Source organism: Geotrypetes seraphini, chromosome 3, assembly GCF_902459505.1.
Source record: "Geotrypetes seraphini chromosome 3, aGeoSer1.1, whole genome shotgun sequence".
In the NCBI taxonomy this organism is placed as follows: domain Eukaryota; kingdom Metazoa; phylum Chordata; class Amphibia; order Gymnophiona; family Dermophiidae; genus Geotrypetes; species Geotrypetes seraphini.
In genome coordinates, this window is record NC_047086.1 from 133850852 (window position 1) to 133869959 (window position 19108).

At 44.9% G+C, this 19108-nt stretch overlaps 1 protein-coding gene across 1 annotated transcript in view; it reads right to left on the reverse strand.

Annotated features, from left to right (window-relative positions):
- Positions 1-17925, reverse strand: part of FAM166C (family with sequence similarity 166 member C) — a 66517-nt gene extending 48592 nt beyond the window's left edge. Inside the window, exon 1 of the mRNA XM_033935885.1 lies at positions 17678-17925. Within this exon, the coding sequence (XP_033791776.1) occupies positions 17678-17751 (74 nt within the window). The 5' untranslated portion in view covers positions 17752-17925. The remainder of the gene's footprint in view (positions 1-17677) is intronic.
- Positions 17926-19108: the final 1183 nt, after the last annotated feature.

Here is a 19108-nt window from a genome sequence, read left to right on the forward strand (position 1 = left end):
ACCAGAATGTACGCAGGTAGGGCTGGTCTCAGTTAGGGCACTGGTCTTTGACCTGGAGGCTGTCGCGGGAGCAGACTGCTGGGCACGATGGACCACTAGTCTGACCCAGCAGCGGCAATTCTTTATGTTCTTATGCATTACTGCTCTTTAAGTCATGTTAAGGGACAAATAATGTGAGTTATTGCCCTAATGCAGCCTGATAATGTAGGAGCTTCAAGGGAAAGTTAAGGTGAATTTTCAGCCAAGGCTGCTAAATTTACACAAAAAATACAAGTCACTCCTATGTCATTAGCAATAAATTTAAATGCTTAGCACTTTTCTCTCAATTTAAAATATAAAGAAAGTATATGCTCAGAGACCCTGAGGCCAATGACCTAAAATCTAGGGCTGCTTTTACTAACGTGCGCTAGCATTTTTAGCGCAGGCCACAAGATCAGTGCGCGCTAGCCGAAAAATTACCGCCTGCTTAAAAGGAGGCGGTAGCGGCCTGCGTGCGCTAAAACCGCTAGCGCACCTTTGTAAAAGGAGCCCATCGCCTCACCCCCCAATCATGGCCTATGCTTCCACAGCTGTACTAGACAGTCAACTTCTTCAATGTAAACATGGATTTACAAAAGATAAGTATTACACGTATCTGCTTTAAGGTTCTGACGTCCCACCGCTTCGGGGAACCAAAGAAGGACATTTTTCAATCACTTATAACTGGAAATGGTGGCTGGGTCTCTTAAAAATCTTTAAAACAAGTTCAAAAAGACAAAGCTATTGGGAGTGCCTCGTCTTTTTGACGTTGCTTTCGGGATTATTGAGAGACATAGGGAAGTGACTTGTAAGTTTGTGTATATTGAAGTTTGATCACCCTCACCTAATTGAAGAAGTTATTCTTCACCCTTGTTTTTTGTTTTGACTAAGGCTGCTAAGTTTGGCATAAATCTAGAGAGCCTAATTTAGGAGTCCAACTTTTCTTGAATATCAGGCTCTATATTTTTGCCTCTAGAACTGTTTAATGAGGAACTAAACTATATAAATCAGTTTTCATAAATTGCTGGATACTATGCACGTAATTGCTATCAATTTCAATGCTGTGCACCCATAGAACTGCATCTCATCAGTCTATGATGATATACTGCCTCTTTTACAAAGCCGCACTGCAACAGCCCCGAAGCCCTTTAAATTTCTATGGGCTTTGGGGCCGTTAGCGCAGCGTAGCGCTACCGCGGCTTTGTAAAAGAGGCCAATATTCTGCCTCCCTTCCATTCACCACCATGTTCCTTCTTTTCAATCCTCTCTTGCATCCCCTCTGTTCCAACTTATGCCACATCACCTCCCATCTTCTCAAACTGGCTGATTAATTTGATCGATTCCTATTTGGTTTCTAGGAAAGTGAAACTCGACAGATGCTGTTTGCATTAGTGCAATGTGCAGCGGGCCTGAAATGACAGAACATCCTTTGTAAACTCTCCTAAGAGAGCAAAAACAGAAGAATGTACAAACACTGCCCAACACAGCCATCAATTCCATGAATTCTCTGGAGAAATGTTACAATGAAGTGTCCTTATGGGTTTATATTGCTTAGCTTGTTCTCCATGTCTAGATTTTTACAGCCTGATTAGCTAGGGAAACCACAAGGAACTGAAAGCTTTGTAATTGGCTGAGAACTAGACATTAGTCCCTGACAGTTGTACTTTCCCCTATAAATGTCAGAGTGCATCTGAAAAAAGCATAACGGATTTTTCACTCCATCAAAAATTACAAAGACTAGGGGACACTGATGAAAATGCAGGGAAATACTTTTAAAACCAATAGGAGGAAATATTTTTTCACTCAGAGAATAGTTAAACTCTGGAATGCCAGAGGATATGGTAAGAGCAGATAGCGTAGATGGTTTTAAGAAAGGTTTGGATAAGTTCCTGGAAGAAAAGTCCATAGTCTGTTATTGAGAAAGACATGGGTGAAGCCACTGCTTGCCCTGTATTAGTAGCATGGAATGTTGCTACTCCTTGGGTTTTAGCCAGGTACTAGTGACCTGGATTGACCACTGTGAGAACGGGCTACTGAGCTTGATGGACCATTGGTCTGACCCAGTAAGGCTATTTTTATGTTCTTATATTCATTCTGTGGAGGCGGGCCCGTCGGCCAGAGGGAAAAAGCATCCCTTCGGCCGGCCTACAAGAAAAAGATGTGGGAGGATCCGGGTAGGCTTGGGGTTGTGAGAGTGGGGGAAAGTATTCAGGGGGGGTTCCAGCAGTGGGCATCCCTCCTTCCATTGATCTTTGGGAAGGGGGTCCAGCAAGAGGGACTGGGCATCCCTCCTACCATTGATCTTTGTGGGGGGGAGTTTTCTGGCAGGAGGGACTGGGGATCTTCGGGGGGGGGGGGGGGGAGTTCCAGAAGGAGGCACTGGGTATCCCTCCTGTTGGTGATCTTGTGGAGATGGCAGCAGGAGGAATTGGGCACTCCTCCTGCTGTGGACATTTGGGGGGGGGGGGGGGGTCTTCAGGGTTTCCAGCGGGAAGGATGGGGCATTCCTCCTGCCAGCCGAATTCACAACTGGGGGGGGGGGGGTTCCTGCTGTGGCTGCTGAGCTGATTGCAGCAGGGAGATTCCTTTGTCATAATCAGCTTAGCGCAACGGGATTCTCTAACCGGCACCTGTGACATGGACACCGGTTAAAGAATTGGGATGGTTAGGTGTTAAGCGTCAGTGGTTCCCAGCCAGTCAGGTTTTCATGATATTTACAGTGAATATTCATGAGAGAGATTTGCTTGCACTGCCTCCACTGCATGTAAATATTTGTGAGGAATATTCATTATGGATATCCTGAAAACTGACTGGCTGGGGTGCCTCCAGGTCCTGGTTTGGGAACCACTATTCTAACCTATTTAGCTGTGCTAGGTCAAGTCAACCAATTACATCTTTCAAATGTGTATAGGCTGCTCCAATAAAAAAGAAAGCCTTCAGATGCTTTTTAAATACAGTGGTGCCAAGAACCTTAAAGTGACAGACAGCTGATTCCATATGACAGGCCCTGCAATTGCAAATGTACAGTATCTGTTCTCAACAGAATGAATTTTATTGCCTGCAGGAATTGACTGCAGTTGAGATCAATCTGAGCCAAGTACCCTCACAAGTCTATTTATTTTCAAGATAGATGTCAAAGAAGAAATATTATTTTATAACAGTTTATGAATCAAAAATAGAATCTTAAAATTTGACTCCTTGAAGCATAGGGAGGCAATGTAATGTACAAAGAATTGGAGTTATAAGTTGATTTTTTGATGTACCAGTTAATAATATAGCAGCTAAATTTTGTACTATTTGAAGAGCCCTTAGAAGATGTTTATTGTAATGCTCTGCTCTTGGGTTTACCTAATCAGTTTAGCCAAACAAAACTCTGCAAAATTGCTCTGAAATCATCAGAAGATTGCATTAGTTTTAATTTTGCCAACAAGCAAAGCTTATAAAACAGATTTTATGCTGCTTATCCTAGGAATAAGCAGTTTGCTTAGCCACAACGTCTCCATATGGGAACCATGAATATGTGAACTTTGCATTGGAAATGTTTATCCTAATGCTCCACATCATACGCTTTTAATAGTTTTTGATGTTACAAGATCGCCATCTACTGGATGCAAATTGTAGCCCCTTAGGGGGGTTTAAGCCAAATTACAGACCGTGTTGGTTCTGCTACACTGATTGGTTTTAACTATTTTATTTTGTTGAAATAAATTTTGTCTTATCTCTGATTGATGTTAATGGTTCCTTCCCCACTTTATTTTATTGTTAGCTTTTCATGGGGCTTATTTCCTTGTTTTTGATGTTGATTTCCCCAAGCTATCTCAATAATGGCCTATGAACTTCTCTTTTAGGAAATTATCCAAACCTTTTATAAACTCTGCTAAGCTAACTGACTTTACCACATTCTCCATCAACAAATTCCAGAGTTTAATTACACATTCTATGAAGAAATATTTTCTCTGGTTTGTTTTAAATCTACTACTCAGTAGTTTCATCGCATGTCCCCCGTCCTAGTATTTTTGGAAAGAGTGAACAAGCAATTCACGTCTACCCTTTCCACTCCACTCAGTATTTTATAGACCTCTATCATATCACCTCTGAGCCCTCTTCTCCAAGCTGAAGAGCCCTAGCCGCTTTAGCCTCTCCTCATAGGGAAGTTGTCCCATCCCTTTGATCATTTTCATCATCCTTCTCTGTATCTTTTCTAATTCCACTATATCTTCTTTGAGATATGGCAACCAAAACTGTACACAGTATTTTAGGTGTGGCAGTACCATAGAGTGATACAAGGGCATTATAACATTTTCATCTTTGTTTTCCATTCCTTTCCTGATAATTCCTAACATTCTATTTGCTTTCTGAGCCACCACCCATTGAGCTGAGGCTTTCAACATATCCTCAACGATGACACCTAGATCTTTTTCCTGAGCAGTGACTCCTAACACAGAACCCAGCATCACGTAGCTATAGTTAAGGTTCCTCTTTCCCACATGCATCACTTAAACGTTAAATGTCATCTGCCATTTTGATGCCCAGTCTCCCAGTGTCCTCTTGCAATTTTTCACAATCCTCTTGCAATTTAACCACTTTGAACAACTTTGTGTCATCAGCAAATTTATGTCACTAATTATTCCTATCTCTGGATGAAGGAATATAAATTGAAATTAAACCCCGATAAAACCAAGTTCTTTTTGTGCATCTCCTCGCAAAGGAGAGCATGACTATACGATCTATGGTGCACCCTATTCACTCCTCTATTAAAATCTTGGGGGTGATTCTTGATTGTAATTTATCTATGAAGAATCAAGTGGACTCTTATACGAAAGGGGTTTAATACATTATGGAAATTGTACACAGAGGGCATTTTTTGACCTTCCTGCATTTAAAATGTTGGTTCAATCCTTGGTCTTAAGTCAACTGGATTACTGCAATATAGTTTATCTTGCAGGTACTGAAAAGAACATTTCCAGACTAAGAATTGTCCAAAACGCTGTGGTCAGATTTATTTTTGGTTTAAAGTATGACCATATTACACTTTTCTACCAGGATTTGCTCTGGTTGCCAGAGGAGACACGTATCATCTTTAAATTGGGCTGCCTTTACTATAAAGTTCTTTAGGTCAAGTTCCGCAATATCTGGTTGAATCTTTTTACTCGTATATCAACACAAAGCTGTCCTCGTAAAATTCATCCTCTTTTCACATTTCCATCTGTTTCAGGTTGTAAATTTTAAAAAATATCATGAGCGCACACTTTCCTTTCAAGCCGCCACTTGGGGTAAGGCGTTTATACATCTATTATTATCTTCTGCTTCTTATTTACATTTTAAGAAACAATTAAAAACGTATTCGTTCTCCAAATATTTGTGTAATTAACAACAGACTTTCAAGATCCTTCATCCATTTGTAGTCTTATTATTTACCTTTTGTTAACCGCATAGAACTTAACGGTTATGCGGTCTAGAAATTGCTTTTATGTTTTATGTTTTTTATTATTGATAAATATGTTAAAAAGCAACAGTCCCAGCACAGATCCCTGGGGAACCCCACTATTTACCCTTCTCCATTGAGAATATTGACCATTTAAACCTACTCTCTGTTTCTTGTGTCAATTGTATTTAAATTTTACCTAGCCACTAGTAGGATATAAAGGTAGGCTTTTTCCATAGCAGGAGAGATTCAGCAATATGAATCCATAGCAAAAAAACCCCCAAAACCTGTCTACAGGGAACAATTGCATGATTCGGCATTCAGAGTAATTAGATGAGCAGTGAATCTAATCCAAAAGTGCTTAAAATAAGTTTCATTTAAAAACTACTAAATGTACTTTCTGAAGAGGGCTGTAGTGCCCAGGGTGTTTTTTAAAGCAAGTTATTGTGAAAGTAATTTAAGGTTCAGAACATATTTTAGGACACCAATTTTAGTGAAATAAGCTTTTACAGCTACATTCTTGTTTTAATCTTAGCTTTAACTTATTAAATGAAATGAAGTCTACACACTCCCTCTCCCTTACAAAGAGGAGTCCGTGAACACACATATCCCAGCTATGAAGTCAGAAAGTGTGTGATAAGAGTTCATACACTTTTCAGGGGGAGGTGTTTAATTTCTGTGCTCTTTCTCCAGAATCTAAAGTCAGGGTATCTGCAGCTGCAGGCACAGACACTGACATGGATTCACCCTGATAGATTCCAGGCTGAAATCTTAGGAAAACTATTGGTTTTTGGTCTCTACTGAGGAATCAAACCAGTTTATCTAATATAATAATACCCTAAGTGCACATGCACACTCCCACCTGTGTGTTCCGTTTTCCGTGCGCTGTAGTCTCCCGCAGGTAGGAGTGCGCATGCGCGAGAATCCCCCGGGGTAGTGTCGGCTGCGGCAGGCTGCAGCGGCGGTGGCTGTTGGCGGCTGCAGGCCGCAGCGGCGGCAGGCCTTGGCGGCTGAAGGCTGCGGCGGCTGTCGGCAGCTGCAGGCCGCTGAAGACTGGCTGGAGGAGGAGGAGGAGCTCGAGAGCTCTGCAGAGGCAGGAGGTGAGGAGAGAGAGACAGAGACATATAGATGAGGACAGAGGGAAAGGGAGGGGGTAGGGGAAACGCTGCTGCTGCACAGGGAAGTGGTGGGGGGGAGGGCAATGGAAGGGGAGGGAATGCTGCTGTGGCTGCTGCACAGGGAAGTGCTGGGAGAGAAATGCTGCTGCATAGGAGGCAGGGAGAGAGACAGATAGAAAGAAAAGAAGAAAGACACAGGGGCAGGGAGAGACAGAAAGACAGACAGACAAAAAGGGCCAGGGAGAGAGACAGACAGCGGGAAGGAGAGAGAGACAGAAATAAGACACACAGACATATATTCTAGCACCCGTTAATGTAACGGACTAAAATACTAGTAAAGTGATAAAGTAGTAGAATCTCTTCAAGGAGCAGTCTATACACTCCAGATACTGAGGTGTTCACTTCAGCAGATCTCTGTATTATATGAAAAGTGATAGGCAGCTCTTCAAACCCAAACCACAAATAGTAACAGTGCTCACGAACTGCCCATGATCTTTCCCTGGCCACACCCTTTTCAGATTCATACACCAGAACTGGCACGCAGCACTTTACAGAACACGCTGACCAAGTTGTACATGTAACTTTTAAATGGTGTCAATTATGAGGTATTAATTGATATTTATCAGCACCGATTAGGCTTAAGTTGTGCATGCAGATCAGTTGTGCGCATTGATTTGCATGCACAATGTAAGGCACTATATACAGAATTTGAAGGTTAATGCCCTTCTGTAAAAGGGTCTCAAGATGTAGGCAATAATCTTTTTATTGTACTAATTTACCATATTAATGACTAGCTTTCAAGAGTTCCCTTCACTGTATTTTTATTTATTTTACTTTGATCAGCTCTCAAAAGCTGATTAGAACTTACAAAATTAGTCAAATAAAAAGGTTATCATCTAAACCAGTGTTCTTCAACCACCAGTCCACGGACCGGTGCCAGTCCGCAAAAATTTCCTGCCAATCCATGAAGGATTCGGGTCCCCTCCACAAACCGCACACTGGGCAGGAAGAGAGGCTCTGGTACCGGCATCAGCTGGCTTGCAACTTCCTGTTGCCGTCACGTATGCCGGGATTCCTGCCTTTGCCGCGTATGTTGGGCCTTCTGCTGCGTATGCCTCTTGCCTTCGCCAGGACTCCTGCCTTCACTGCTTATGCCAGGCCTCCTGCTGCATATGCCTCCTGCCTTTATCTTGTCTCTGCACCCCAGGACCAGCAGTGGCAGCTCTGTGTGCTTTTAACTTCGCCATACAGCTGCCGCTAGCAGTAGTTTAGCTGCAGTTTCATGAGGCAGCCTCAGGGCCTTTGCTAGGCCAGCCCGCTTCGATGATACAAGGTGGACCGGCCTAACAAAGGCCCCAAGGCTGCCTGATGAAACCGCATCCAAACTACTGCTAGCAGCAACTGTGTGGCGAAGTTAAAAGCACACAGAGCTGCTGCTAGGCTAGAGAGAGGAAAAATTTGCTGGAGAGGGAAGAAGGGAAGGGAGAAGGGGTACTCCTGGACAGGGAAGGAGGGGCAGGTAAGAGAGTTACTATTGAATAAGGGGAAGGGAGAAGGGGTACTGCTGAACAGGGGAGGAGGGAAGGGAAGAGAATTTCTGTTGGATAAGGGGGAGGAGGGAAGGGAGAAGGGGTACTGCTGGACAGGGGAGGAGAAAAATAGGAAGGAAACAGCTGGCAGGGAGATTAGAGGAGGGGAAGGGGTCAGGATGGAACGGAGAGATCAGATGAGGGAAAGGGGAGAGACAGAGGAATGAGAAAGTAGAGAGAGATTGATGCTCGGAAGGGGGTCAGCAGAGAAATAAGGAGAGAGGGACAAAGATGCTAGATCTGGTGTAGGAGAGATAAAAATGAAGAGAGCAGTGAAGCTGGAATGAATCATGTAAAATGGATGGAAAGGGGAGAGGGGCATAGAAAGAAGGCAGATACCATATGGAAGGGGGAGAAGGCAGACAGTGGATGGAAGGGGCAGATGCTGGAAGGAAGAGAGTGAAAAGACAATGAAAGTAGAAACCAGAGATGACAAAAGGTAGATAAAAATAATTTTATTTCTATTTTGTGATTAGAATTTATCAGATTAGAAATATGTATCCTGCTAGAGCTGGTGTTTGACATAACTGAAGACTGCAAAGCCCAGGCAGTGCTTCTTTAGCTTCCAGCTAGCTTAGGGCTCTCTCTGACCAGGGGGCAGTTGCCCTAGTTGCCCTTCCCTAACACTATTCCTGTCATGTGTGACTGTGGTATTCTGTTAGCATGATATTTTTGTGTATCATTCTGTACTAATTTGGTTTCTTCAGTTTTCTTGATAGTAGAGGGGATATATGTGAAGGGGAGGGAAGACAGGGGTTTTGTTGATCCTTGCCCTGTATTATTTGTATTAATAAAATGACAATTGTACAGAATATTGTTTCTTTTTATACTTTAACAAAATACATTCAATATACAATCATAACTATTTGAGGCTTGTGCGGATGCGATCAGATGGTTTGCAGGGACCAAGCTCACAGGGATGGGGCGGAGATAGGGGTTTTAATTTCAGTCTTAGTAGTTTGCCGGTCCACAAAATAATTCTTTTATTTCCGCCGGTCCATAGGAGTAAAAAGGTTGAAGAACACTGATCTAAACTGTTTACTGACCTTTAGTTCTACCATTCTTTAAACCAGTGGTTCCCAACCCTGTCCTGGAGGACCACCAGGCCAATCGGGTTTTCAGGCTAGCCCTAATGAATATGCATGGAGCAGATCTGCATGCCTGTCACTTCCATTATATGCAAATCTTTCTCATGCATATTTATTAGGGCTAGCCCGAAAACCCGATTGGCCTAGTGGTCCTCCAGGACAGGGTTGGGAACCACTACTTTAAACAATCCAGATCCATTGTTCTTCTACTTTCTATTTTTAATGAAGTCACTCACATGTCTCTACAGAACTGTCTCAAGGACATACTGTTATATACAATGAATGCTGAGAAGGACAGCTTGTTGTAATAATACTTTGTTTTGCCTTTAGCTTGGAAGCAAAGCATTCACTCTGAAAATATCAAACTCAGTTTATCTGATACAGACAAACTTGTAGTTGGGTTGTTGGAAGGCTCAGAAGGTGGACCAAAGCTAAAACATACACAAAGCACAGAGAATCCACAGAACATTATGATGCCTTCTCCTAATGTCTAATATGAGAAACAATATAATGAATTAGAAATCAAACAACTTACTAAAAGAAACATAGTAACCTTTATTTATTATTCTACCATTTCCTTGGTGGTGGTGGGTTTCAGCAAAAGAAACTGGCGTCGTTTTTGGTTTTTTTTTAGATTCCTTCGAAACATCTGGAAAAATTTGAATATGGAAACCAAGAAAGTCCTTTGTGTTATATTACTGTGTTTTATTGTACCATAAATAGCCACACATAGAAACATAGAAATAGACGGCAGATAAGGGCCACGGCCCATCTAGTCTGCCCACCCCAATGACTCTCCCCTACCTTTCTCTGTGAATAGATCCCACGTGTCTATCCCATTTGGCCTTAAAATCAGGCACGCTGCTGGCCTCAGTAACCTGAAGTGGAAGACTATTCCAGCGATCAACCACCCTTTCAGTGAAAAATAATTTCCTGGTGTCCCCGTCAGTGTTCCCGCTAAGCTGCGCTGGCGTGCGCTGGCGCACAAAATGTTACATCGCAGCGCACAAGTTTCACGTCACAGCGCACACTCGAGCGGAGGTGAGAGGAAGCGGCGGCGGTCTGCCCTGATCGCCTAAGATGCAGCAGCGGCGGCATCCCCGTAATTTACGGGGATCATGAAAGGAGCCGCCGCTGCTGCATCTTAGGCGATCAGGGCAGACCGCCGCCGCTTCCTCTCACCTCCGCTCGAGTGTGCGCTGTGACGTGAAACTTGTGCGCTGCGATGTAACATTTTGTGCGCCAGCGCACGCCAGCGCAGCTTAGCGGGAACACTGGTCCCCGTGCAGTTTCCCACCCCTAATTTTCCACGGATGCCCCCTTGTTGCTGCAGGACCCTTGAAAAAGAAGATATCTTCTTCCACCTCAATGCGGCCCGTGAGATACTTGAATATCTCGATCATGTCACCCCTCTCTCTGCATTCCTCGAGTGAGTACAGCTGCAACTTATCCAGCCGTTCCTCGTACGGGAGATCCTTGAGTCCTGAGACCATCCGGGTGGCCATTCTCTGGACCGACTCCAGTCTCAGCACATCCTTACGGTAATGTGGCCTCCAGAATTGCACACAGTATTCCAGGTGGGACCTCACCATGGATCTATACAATCCCTCTCACCTCATCCTTATTGAGGAGAAATGCCACATAGGTAGAAGCAGTTATACAGAACTTTCTAGAATATTCTGGGCTCTGGGCCAGTAGATCCAAGCAGGCGCTATCATAGTGATTTAAAAAACAAACAAACCCAAGAGTAAGGGTGAACTAAAAACTATAAAAGGAGAAAATTCTACCCTCATCCCTCTCAATCTGTCTGCTGCCTTTGATACTGTTGATCACCACCTGCTCCTCGACACACTATCCTCACTGGGGTTCTAGGGTTCTGTGCTCTCCTGGTTTTCTTCCTATCACTCCTATCACACTTTCAGTGGATCCTACTCTACCGCCATCCCAGTGTCTATCGGTGTACCTCAAGGTTCTGTCTTGGCCTCTCTCCTCTTCTCCATATATACCCACTCTCTAGGTACACTGATCTCCTCCCATGGTTTTTAATATCACCTCTATGATGATGTCTCCCAGATCTACCTCTGCACACCTGAAATACGGGCCTGAATTCCTGTAGAGTTCTCAGCCTGCCTGCCGCTTGGATGTCTCACTGCCATCTAAAACCGAACTCCTTATCTTTCCACATAAACTCACCTCCCATCTCCTGCCATTCTCTATTTCTGTGGATAACACTCTCCTCCCTGTCTCTTCAGCTCACAATCTTGGTGTGATCTTTAAGTCCTCTCTCTCCTTTTCTGCTCAGATCCAACAAACTGCTAAAACCTGTCGCTTCCTCCTCTATAATATTACCAAAATCTGACCTCTACTCTCCGAGCACACTACCAAAACCCTTATCCATGCTCTCACCTCTTGCTTAGACCAGTGGTTCCCAACCCTGTCCTGGAGGAACACCAGGCCAATTGGGTTTTCAGGCTAGCCCTAATGAATATGCATGAAGCAAATTTGCATGCCTATCACTTCCATCATATGCAAATCTCTCTCATGCATATTCATTAGGGCTAGCCTGAAAACCCGATTGGCCTGGTGTTCCTCCAGGACAGGGTTGGGAATCACTGGCTTAGACTACTGCAATGTCCTTCTCTCAAGGTATCCCACTCATCTGTCTTACCCCTTCAATCCATTCAGAATGCTGCTTCATGATTCATATTCCATGAGAGCCACAATGCTCACTTTACCCCTCTCCTCAAGTCACTTCATTGGCTCCCCATCCATTTCCGAATACAGTTCAAACTCCTCTTACTGACTTACAAGTGCATTTACTCTGTAGCCCTTAATCTCTCTCCTCACTCATCTTCCCCTCTGCTCAACCTCGTGGACTTCGTTCATCAGGTAAATCCCTCTTATCTGTAACCTTTACCTTCTCTGCCAACTCCAGACTCCGTCCCTTCTTTCTTACCACGCCATATGCCTGGAACAGGCTTCCAGAGTCAATACATCTGGTTCCATCTTTAGCGGTATTCAAATCCAAGCTAAAAGCTCACTTCTTTGAAGTTGCTTTCAACTCTTAACTCCCACTCAGTGTCAGGTACCTATACTAGTGCTGCCCGATTCACGATTCGAATCGGTTCACCGATTCGAATCAATTTAAAATACCCAAAAATCGGCTTCCCAATTCGGACCCTCCCCCCTTGCCCCCTAAAGCAGAAATGGCAGCGCTGCTCTTGCTGGCCGTCCGCTACCGCACCTGCTTTAGAGGGCGAGGAGGGAGGGTCAGTTGGGAAGTGGTGCTGTCGGCTTCTCCCCCCTGGCGTCCGGTTCTCCTCCTGGTGTCCGATTTCCCATCTTGCCATCCGGCTTCCCCCCTGGCCTCCCACTTCTCCCCTGGCCTCCCCGCACCGTTTACCTTATAGGTGAAGCCTGCAGAGCAGATCACAGTACTAGCGTCTTTGCAAACTGCTTTGAGCTGTTTCCTCTGCTGCGATCCTGCCTCTGACGTCAGAGGAGGGGCGGGACCACAGCAGAGGAAACAGCTCAAAGCAGTTTGCAAAGACGCTAGTATCGCGAACTGCTCTGCAGGCTTCACCTATAAGGTAAACAGTGCAGGGAGGGCAGGGGGAACATGGAGGCCTTCCAGGGGGAGAGGGAGGGTGCGCAGTCCTTCGGGGTGGGACAGGCCTTCAGGGGGACAGGCTTTGGTGGGGGTCCAGGCCTTCAAGGGGGGATGCAGACCTTCAAGGGGGGGGTGCAGGCCTTCAAGGGGGGACAGGCCAGGGATGGTGGCATAGGCCTTCAGGAGGGACAGGCAGGCCTTCGGGGGGGAACAAGCCTTCAAGGGGAGGACAGGCCTTCAAGGGAGGGAGGGAAGGGGGGTTTCAAAGAGACATGCATAGCTGGACTTTGGGGGGGGGGAAGAAATAATGGGTCTAAAAATAGAGGAGAGGGAGAGAGATGATGGACAATGAGATTTAGGGAGGAAAGGAACAGAAAGGAAGAGAAGTTGGACACATGGGATGGTGTGGAGGGGGGTAGAGATACCGGATAGGAGGGTAGTTGGGAAAAGAAAGGGAGAGATGGTGGACCCTGGGGTGGTGGGGAAGGAGGGAGAGATGCTGGATGAAATGGTAGTTAAAAAAAGGTGGATCTGTGGATGGAGATGAAAAAAAGAAAGATGCGAGACCTCCGGGGGAGGGAAGGGAAACAGAAGGGGAGGACGGAGATGGCAGATGGATGGTTAGCACGGAGAAAGAAGAAAGAAGGAGACCCTGGCAAGCAAGTTATCGGAAGACAACCAGAGCCTGGGACCAACAAGATTTGAATAATGATCAGATAACAAAAGGTAGAAAAACTAATTTTATTTTCTGTTTTGTGATTACAATATGTCAGATTTAAAACGTGTATCCTGCCAGAGCTGGTATTAGACCGCAAACGTGAGCTAGGATTTAACAGAGAGAGGAAAAGTCTTTTTTGTTTATTTTGTTACACCACAGTGCCAGTGTGGTTAGGAGAAGGCATAGGAGGTGAAGAGGCTATAAAATAAACCCACCAGGATGTTTGAAAAAAACATCCAATTGAGCAGGAAAATCGAATCGAATCGAAAAACCAATTCAATAGGCTGAATCGAATCGAATCTAAAGTTTTTTCCCTGAATCGGGCAGAACTAACCTATACCCATTGCATCATTCCTTCTACCAGAAACTCCCCAACCCTGAGAAGTCCCATCTGTCTGTCCAAATTAGATTGTAAGCTCTTCTAAGCAGGGACCGTCTATTGAATATTAAATGCACAGTGCTGCGTACACTTTTCAGCGCTATAAAATTGATAAATAGTAGTAGAAGTACAAGGGACCTGGGGAGAGGAAGAAGCGATATGGATTGCTCTGAAAAGAGAAGATAGAACTTCTATCTACGTGGGTGTAGTCTACAGACCTCCGACTCAATCGCAGCAAATTGATAAGGATCTGATTGTGGATATCCAAAAGTTTGGAAGGAAAGAGGAGGTTCTGCTGTTGGGAGATTTCAACCTGCCGGATGCGGACTGGAATGTTCCGTCTGCGGAATCGGAAAGAAGTAGGGAGAATGTGGATGCCTTTCAAGAGGCTCTGCTCAGACAAATGGTGACGGAACCCACAAGGGAAAAAGCGATATTGGATCTGGTCCTCACAAATGGAGAGAGTATCTCTAATGTTCGAGTGGGTGCTCACCTGGGTAGTAGCGATCATCAAACGGTTTGGTTTGATATAACGGCTAAAGTGGAGAGCGGCCGCACGATATTTAAAGTCCTAGATTTCAAACGTACGGACTTTAATGCAATGGGAAAGTACCTGAAGAAAGAGCTGTTAGGATGGGAGGACATAAGAGAAGTGGAAAGACAGTGGTCTAAGCTGAAAGGAGCGATAAAAATGGCTACGGACCTTTATGTGAAGAAAATCAATAAAAACAAGAGAAAAAGGAAGCCGATATGGTTCTCCAACCTAGTGGCTGAGAAAATAAAGGCAAAAGAGTTGGCGTTCATGAAATATAAAAAAACCCAAGAAGAGGAGAGCAGAAAGGACTACAGGGTGAAACTGAAAGAAGCCAAGAGAGAGATACGTTTGGCGAAGGCACAGGCGGAAGAACAAATGGCTAAAAATGTAAAAAAGGGAGATAAAAATTTTTTCAGATATATTAGTGAAAGGAGGAAGATAAAAAATGGAATTGCTAGGCTAAAAGATGCTGGGAACAAATATGTGGAGAGTGATGAGGAGAAAGCAAATGTGCTAAACAAATACTTCTGTTCTGTGTTCACAGAAGAAAATCCTGGAGAAGGACCGAGATTGTCTGGCAAAGTTACACGAGAAAATGGAGTAGATTCTGCGCCGTTCACGGAGGAGGGTGTTTATGAGCAACTTGAAAAACTGAAGGTGGACAAAGCGATGGGACCAGACGGGATCCATCCCAGGATACTAAGGGAGCTCAGAGAGGTTCTGGCGAGTCCTATTAAAGACTTGTTCAACAAATCTCTGGAGACGGGAGTGATTCCTAGGGATTGGAGGAGAGCGGATGTGGTCCCTATTCATAAAAGTGGTCACAGGGATGAAGCAGGAAACTACAGGCCGGTGAGCCTCACTTCAGTTGTTGGAAAAATAATGGAAGTGTTGCTGAAAGAAAGGATAGTGTATTTCCTTGAATCTAATGGGTTACAGGATCAGAGGCAGCATGGCTTTACAAAAGGTAAATCGTGCCAAACGAACCTGATTGAATTTTTTGATTGGGTGACCAGAGAGCTGGATCAAGAACATATGCTAGATGTAATTTACTTAGACTTCAGCAAAGCCTTTGATACAGTTCCTCATAGGAGGCTGTTGAACAAACTTGAAGGACTGAAGTTAGGACCCAAAGTGGTGAACTGGGTCAGAAACTGGCTGTCGGACAGACGCCAGAGGGTGGTGGTTAATGGAAGTCGCTCGAAGGAAGGAAAGGTGACTAGTGGAGTCCCTCAGGGTTCGGTGCTGGGGCCAATCCTGTTCAATATGTATGTAAGTGACATTGCTGAAGGGTTAGAAGGAAAAGTGTGCCTTTTTGCAGATGATACCAAGATTTGTAACAGAGTAGACACCGAAGAGGGAGTGGAAAATATGAAAAAGGATCTGCAAAAGTTAGAGGAATGGTCTAATGCCTGGCAACTAAAATTCAATGCAAAGAAATGCAGAGTAATGCATTTGGGGATTAATAATAGGAAGGAACCGTATATGCTGGGAGGAGAGAAGCTGATATGCACGGACGGGGAGAGGGACCTTGGGGTGATAGTGTCCGAAGATCTAAAGGCGAAAAAACAGTGTGACAAGGCAGTGGCTGCTGCCAGAAGGATTCTGGGTTGTATAAAGAGAGGCATAGTCAGTAGAAGGAAGAAGGTGTTGATACCCCTGTACAGGTCATTGGTGAGGCCCCACTTGGAGTATTGTGTTCAGTTTTGGAGACCGTATCTGGCGAAAGACGTAAGAAGACTTGAGGCAGTCCAGAGGAGGGCGACGAAAATGATAGGAGGCTTGCGCCAGAAGACGTATGAGGAGAGACTGGAAGCCCTGAATATGTATACCCTAGAGGAAAGGAGAGACAGGGGAGATATGATTCAGATGTTCAAATACTTAAAGGGTATTAATGTAGAACAAAATCTTTTCCAGAGAAAGGAAAATGGTAAAACCAGAGGACATAATTTGAGGTTGAGGGGTGGTAGATTCAGGGGCAATGTTAGGAAATTCTACTTTACGCAGAGGGTGGTGGATGCCTGGAATGCGCTCCCGAGAGAGGTGGTGGAGAGTAAAACTGTGACTGAGTTCAAAGAAGCGTGGGATGAACACAGAAGATTTAGAATCAGAAAATAATATTAAATATTGAACTAGGCCAGTTACTGGGCAGACTTGTACGGTCTGTGTCTGTGTATGGCCGTTTGGTGGAGGATGGGCAGGGGAGGGCTTCAATGGCTGGGAGGGTGTAGATGGGCTGGAGTAAGTCTTAACAGAGATTTCGGCAGTTGGAACCCAAGCATAGTACCAGGTAAAGCTTTGGATTCTCGCCCAGAAATAGCTAAGAAGAAAAAAATAAAAAATAAAATAAAAAAATTTAAATTGAATCAGGTTGGGCAGACTGGATGGACCATTCGGGTCTTTATCTGCCGTCATCTACTATGTTACTATGTTACTATAAGGGCTTCTTCAATAAAGCCGTAAATAAAAATATGATTTCTCCACAAAACAAATATTCAAAAACATATTACGTGAAAAATATAGTATAAGAATGATAAAAGTAGGACTCAACACAGTGCCATGTTAGAATGAAAGTGTCTGTGTCAGGAATTACATGGTCAAGAAAGATGTCCACATATATGTATTACAATATCATATTGATATGCGATAAATTTACAAACACTGATAAAAGTGTTCCTTTCACACTGCTGTGTCTAGACCAGTGTCTCACAAACTTTCCTGCCGGCAGCACAGCACTGGAGCCAGTGTCATATATAGGGGGGTGTTTAAAATGATGGGCTCCGGGTGTCACATATGCTAGGTAAGTCACTGCCCCAGCCCTGTATATGGGCATTTTTATCCTGATGTTCACAGATAACCTCTTGGTTCACAGAACCTTATTTTCGCCTTCTTCCTCTCACCCTATATCCCTGCAGCTGATAGAGACTCTGAACATCCATTCCAAAAGCCAATCTTTCTTCTTCAGGGGTCCGACTACTACATCCTCTCTGCCGTTCCCCCACCCCCTTCTCTCTCCTTCCTAGTTGTATTTCTTATCCCCCTTTCCTCCTACAATGCTCTCTTCCCTCTTTCCCGTTTCTGCACCACCCACCTTATCTCTTCCATCTGCCTAGTTCTCTGGTTTCTATAGACTTCCCCCGATGCAACCAGCAGTAAACTTGAGCACTTCCCCTTCCCTCTACCTGCGTTTGCCTTACCCTGGCATTAAAGCTGGCGGGATGTAGGAGGTAGTGTAGGTGGTGACTAGTGTGCCCGCTCCTCTAGTAGCCATCTGTCCCGCTCAGATCGATCGGCGAATAATGAAAACCGGATCACGGAGGGGCAGCGGCTCGCCTTTGCTTTTCTCTGCGTGCACTGCGCAGCTCCAGGCGCGCTTGTCCTGCCCCTCTGGGGTAGCCGACCACTGCTACAGCCCCTGTCGGAGGTAATGGCAAAACAATCAGTCGCCAGGCAACGGTAACAATCTCCACCCCCCCCCCGACACACCTGCTTAGTGTTAGCACCGCCCCCTTCTGCCTGGGTTAGCCTAAATTGGAAGCGAAGGCGGGCAAGGGGCGTGGTACCCTAGTTTCTAGGATGTTTTCTGGCTTGCATAGGTCAGGGAGTGGTGCTGACCACAGGATAGTGCTTCCGAATTTGTATTTGGCTACTTTGATGTGTCGGACTGGATATGTAGACATTTGAAGTTAACTCAGGGAACAGTGGGGCACTTGATTGAAGAAGATACAAGGAAACCTGCCTCTGGTCTGCTTCTTCCCTAAGTTAGTTTATAATGCCTTGTGGAGCAAGGGTTTGTTGAACCGTGGCTTTAGGTACTCATAATATTCCACTGCTTGTGCTTTTATAAATTATTTTCCTGCTTCATTATTAAGAAATCAGAATTATCACTCAAATATTATCACATACTGGCCGCTTTAACCTCCTATGGGGCCCTGGGCAAACTGTAGTGGCCAGCCAGGACCCCTCCCCCCCATCCCCTAGTCCAGCAGCACAGTTTCCCTAGCCCTCAGCTAAAAATAAATGTGCAAAGTGGTTAATTAGGCCATGTCACTCATGACTGCTGATTCTGTCCCTCAGAAACAGGAAGTCCATGTCAGAAGAAGACAGAACCAACAGGGCTGTCATCTATGTGGCCTAGACCGGTGTTTCCCAAAATGTGGTACATGTACTCTAGAGGCTATATGAGACATGTGGCAGAGGGTACCTGGCAACCAACAAGGAAGAACCCTTGTTGGTTGCCAGGTACCCCAACAAGGAAGACCCTTTACATAAGAATAGTCATATTGAGTCAGCCTAGTATCCTGTTTCCAACACTGGGCAAGCCAGGGCATAAGTAACTGGCAGAAACCCAAATAATAGCAACATTCCATGCTATTAATCCAAGGGCAAGCAGTGGTTTCCCCCATGTCTATCTCAATAGCAGACTCCCTTTTTTGTGTGTCCTTCAGTGGCAGTAGTTCAATTTGAAATGGGCAGAGAAGCTACTCATGGCATGTGCAGAAGAGCTCTGTAGTGAAACCAGTGGCATACCAGGGGGGGGGGGGGGTGCACAGCTGCAGCCTTAGGGGGGGTGCACAGCTGGCCTGGTCTGGAAAATTCTACCTAGCCGATCAGCCTTCCTCTCCCAA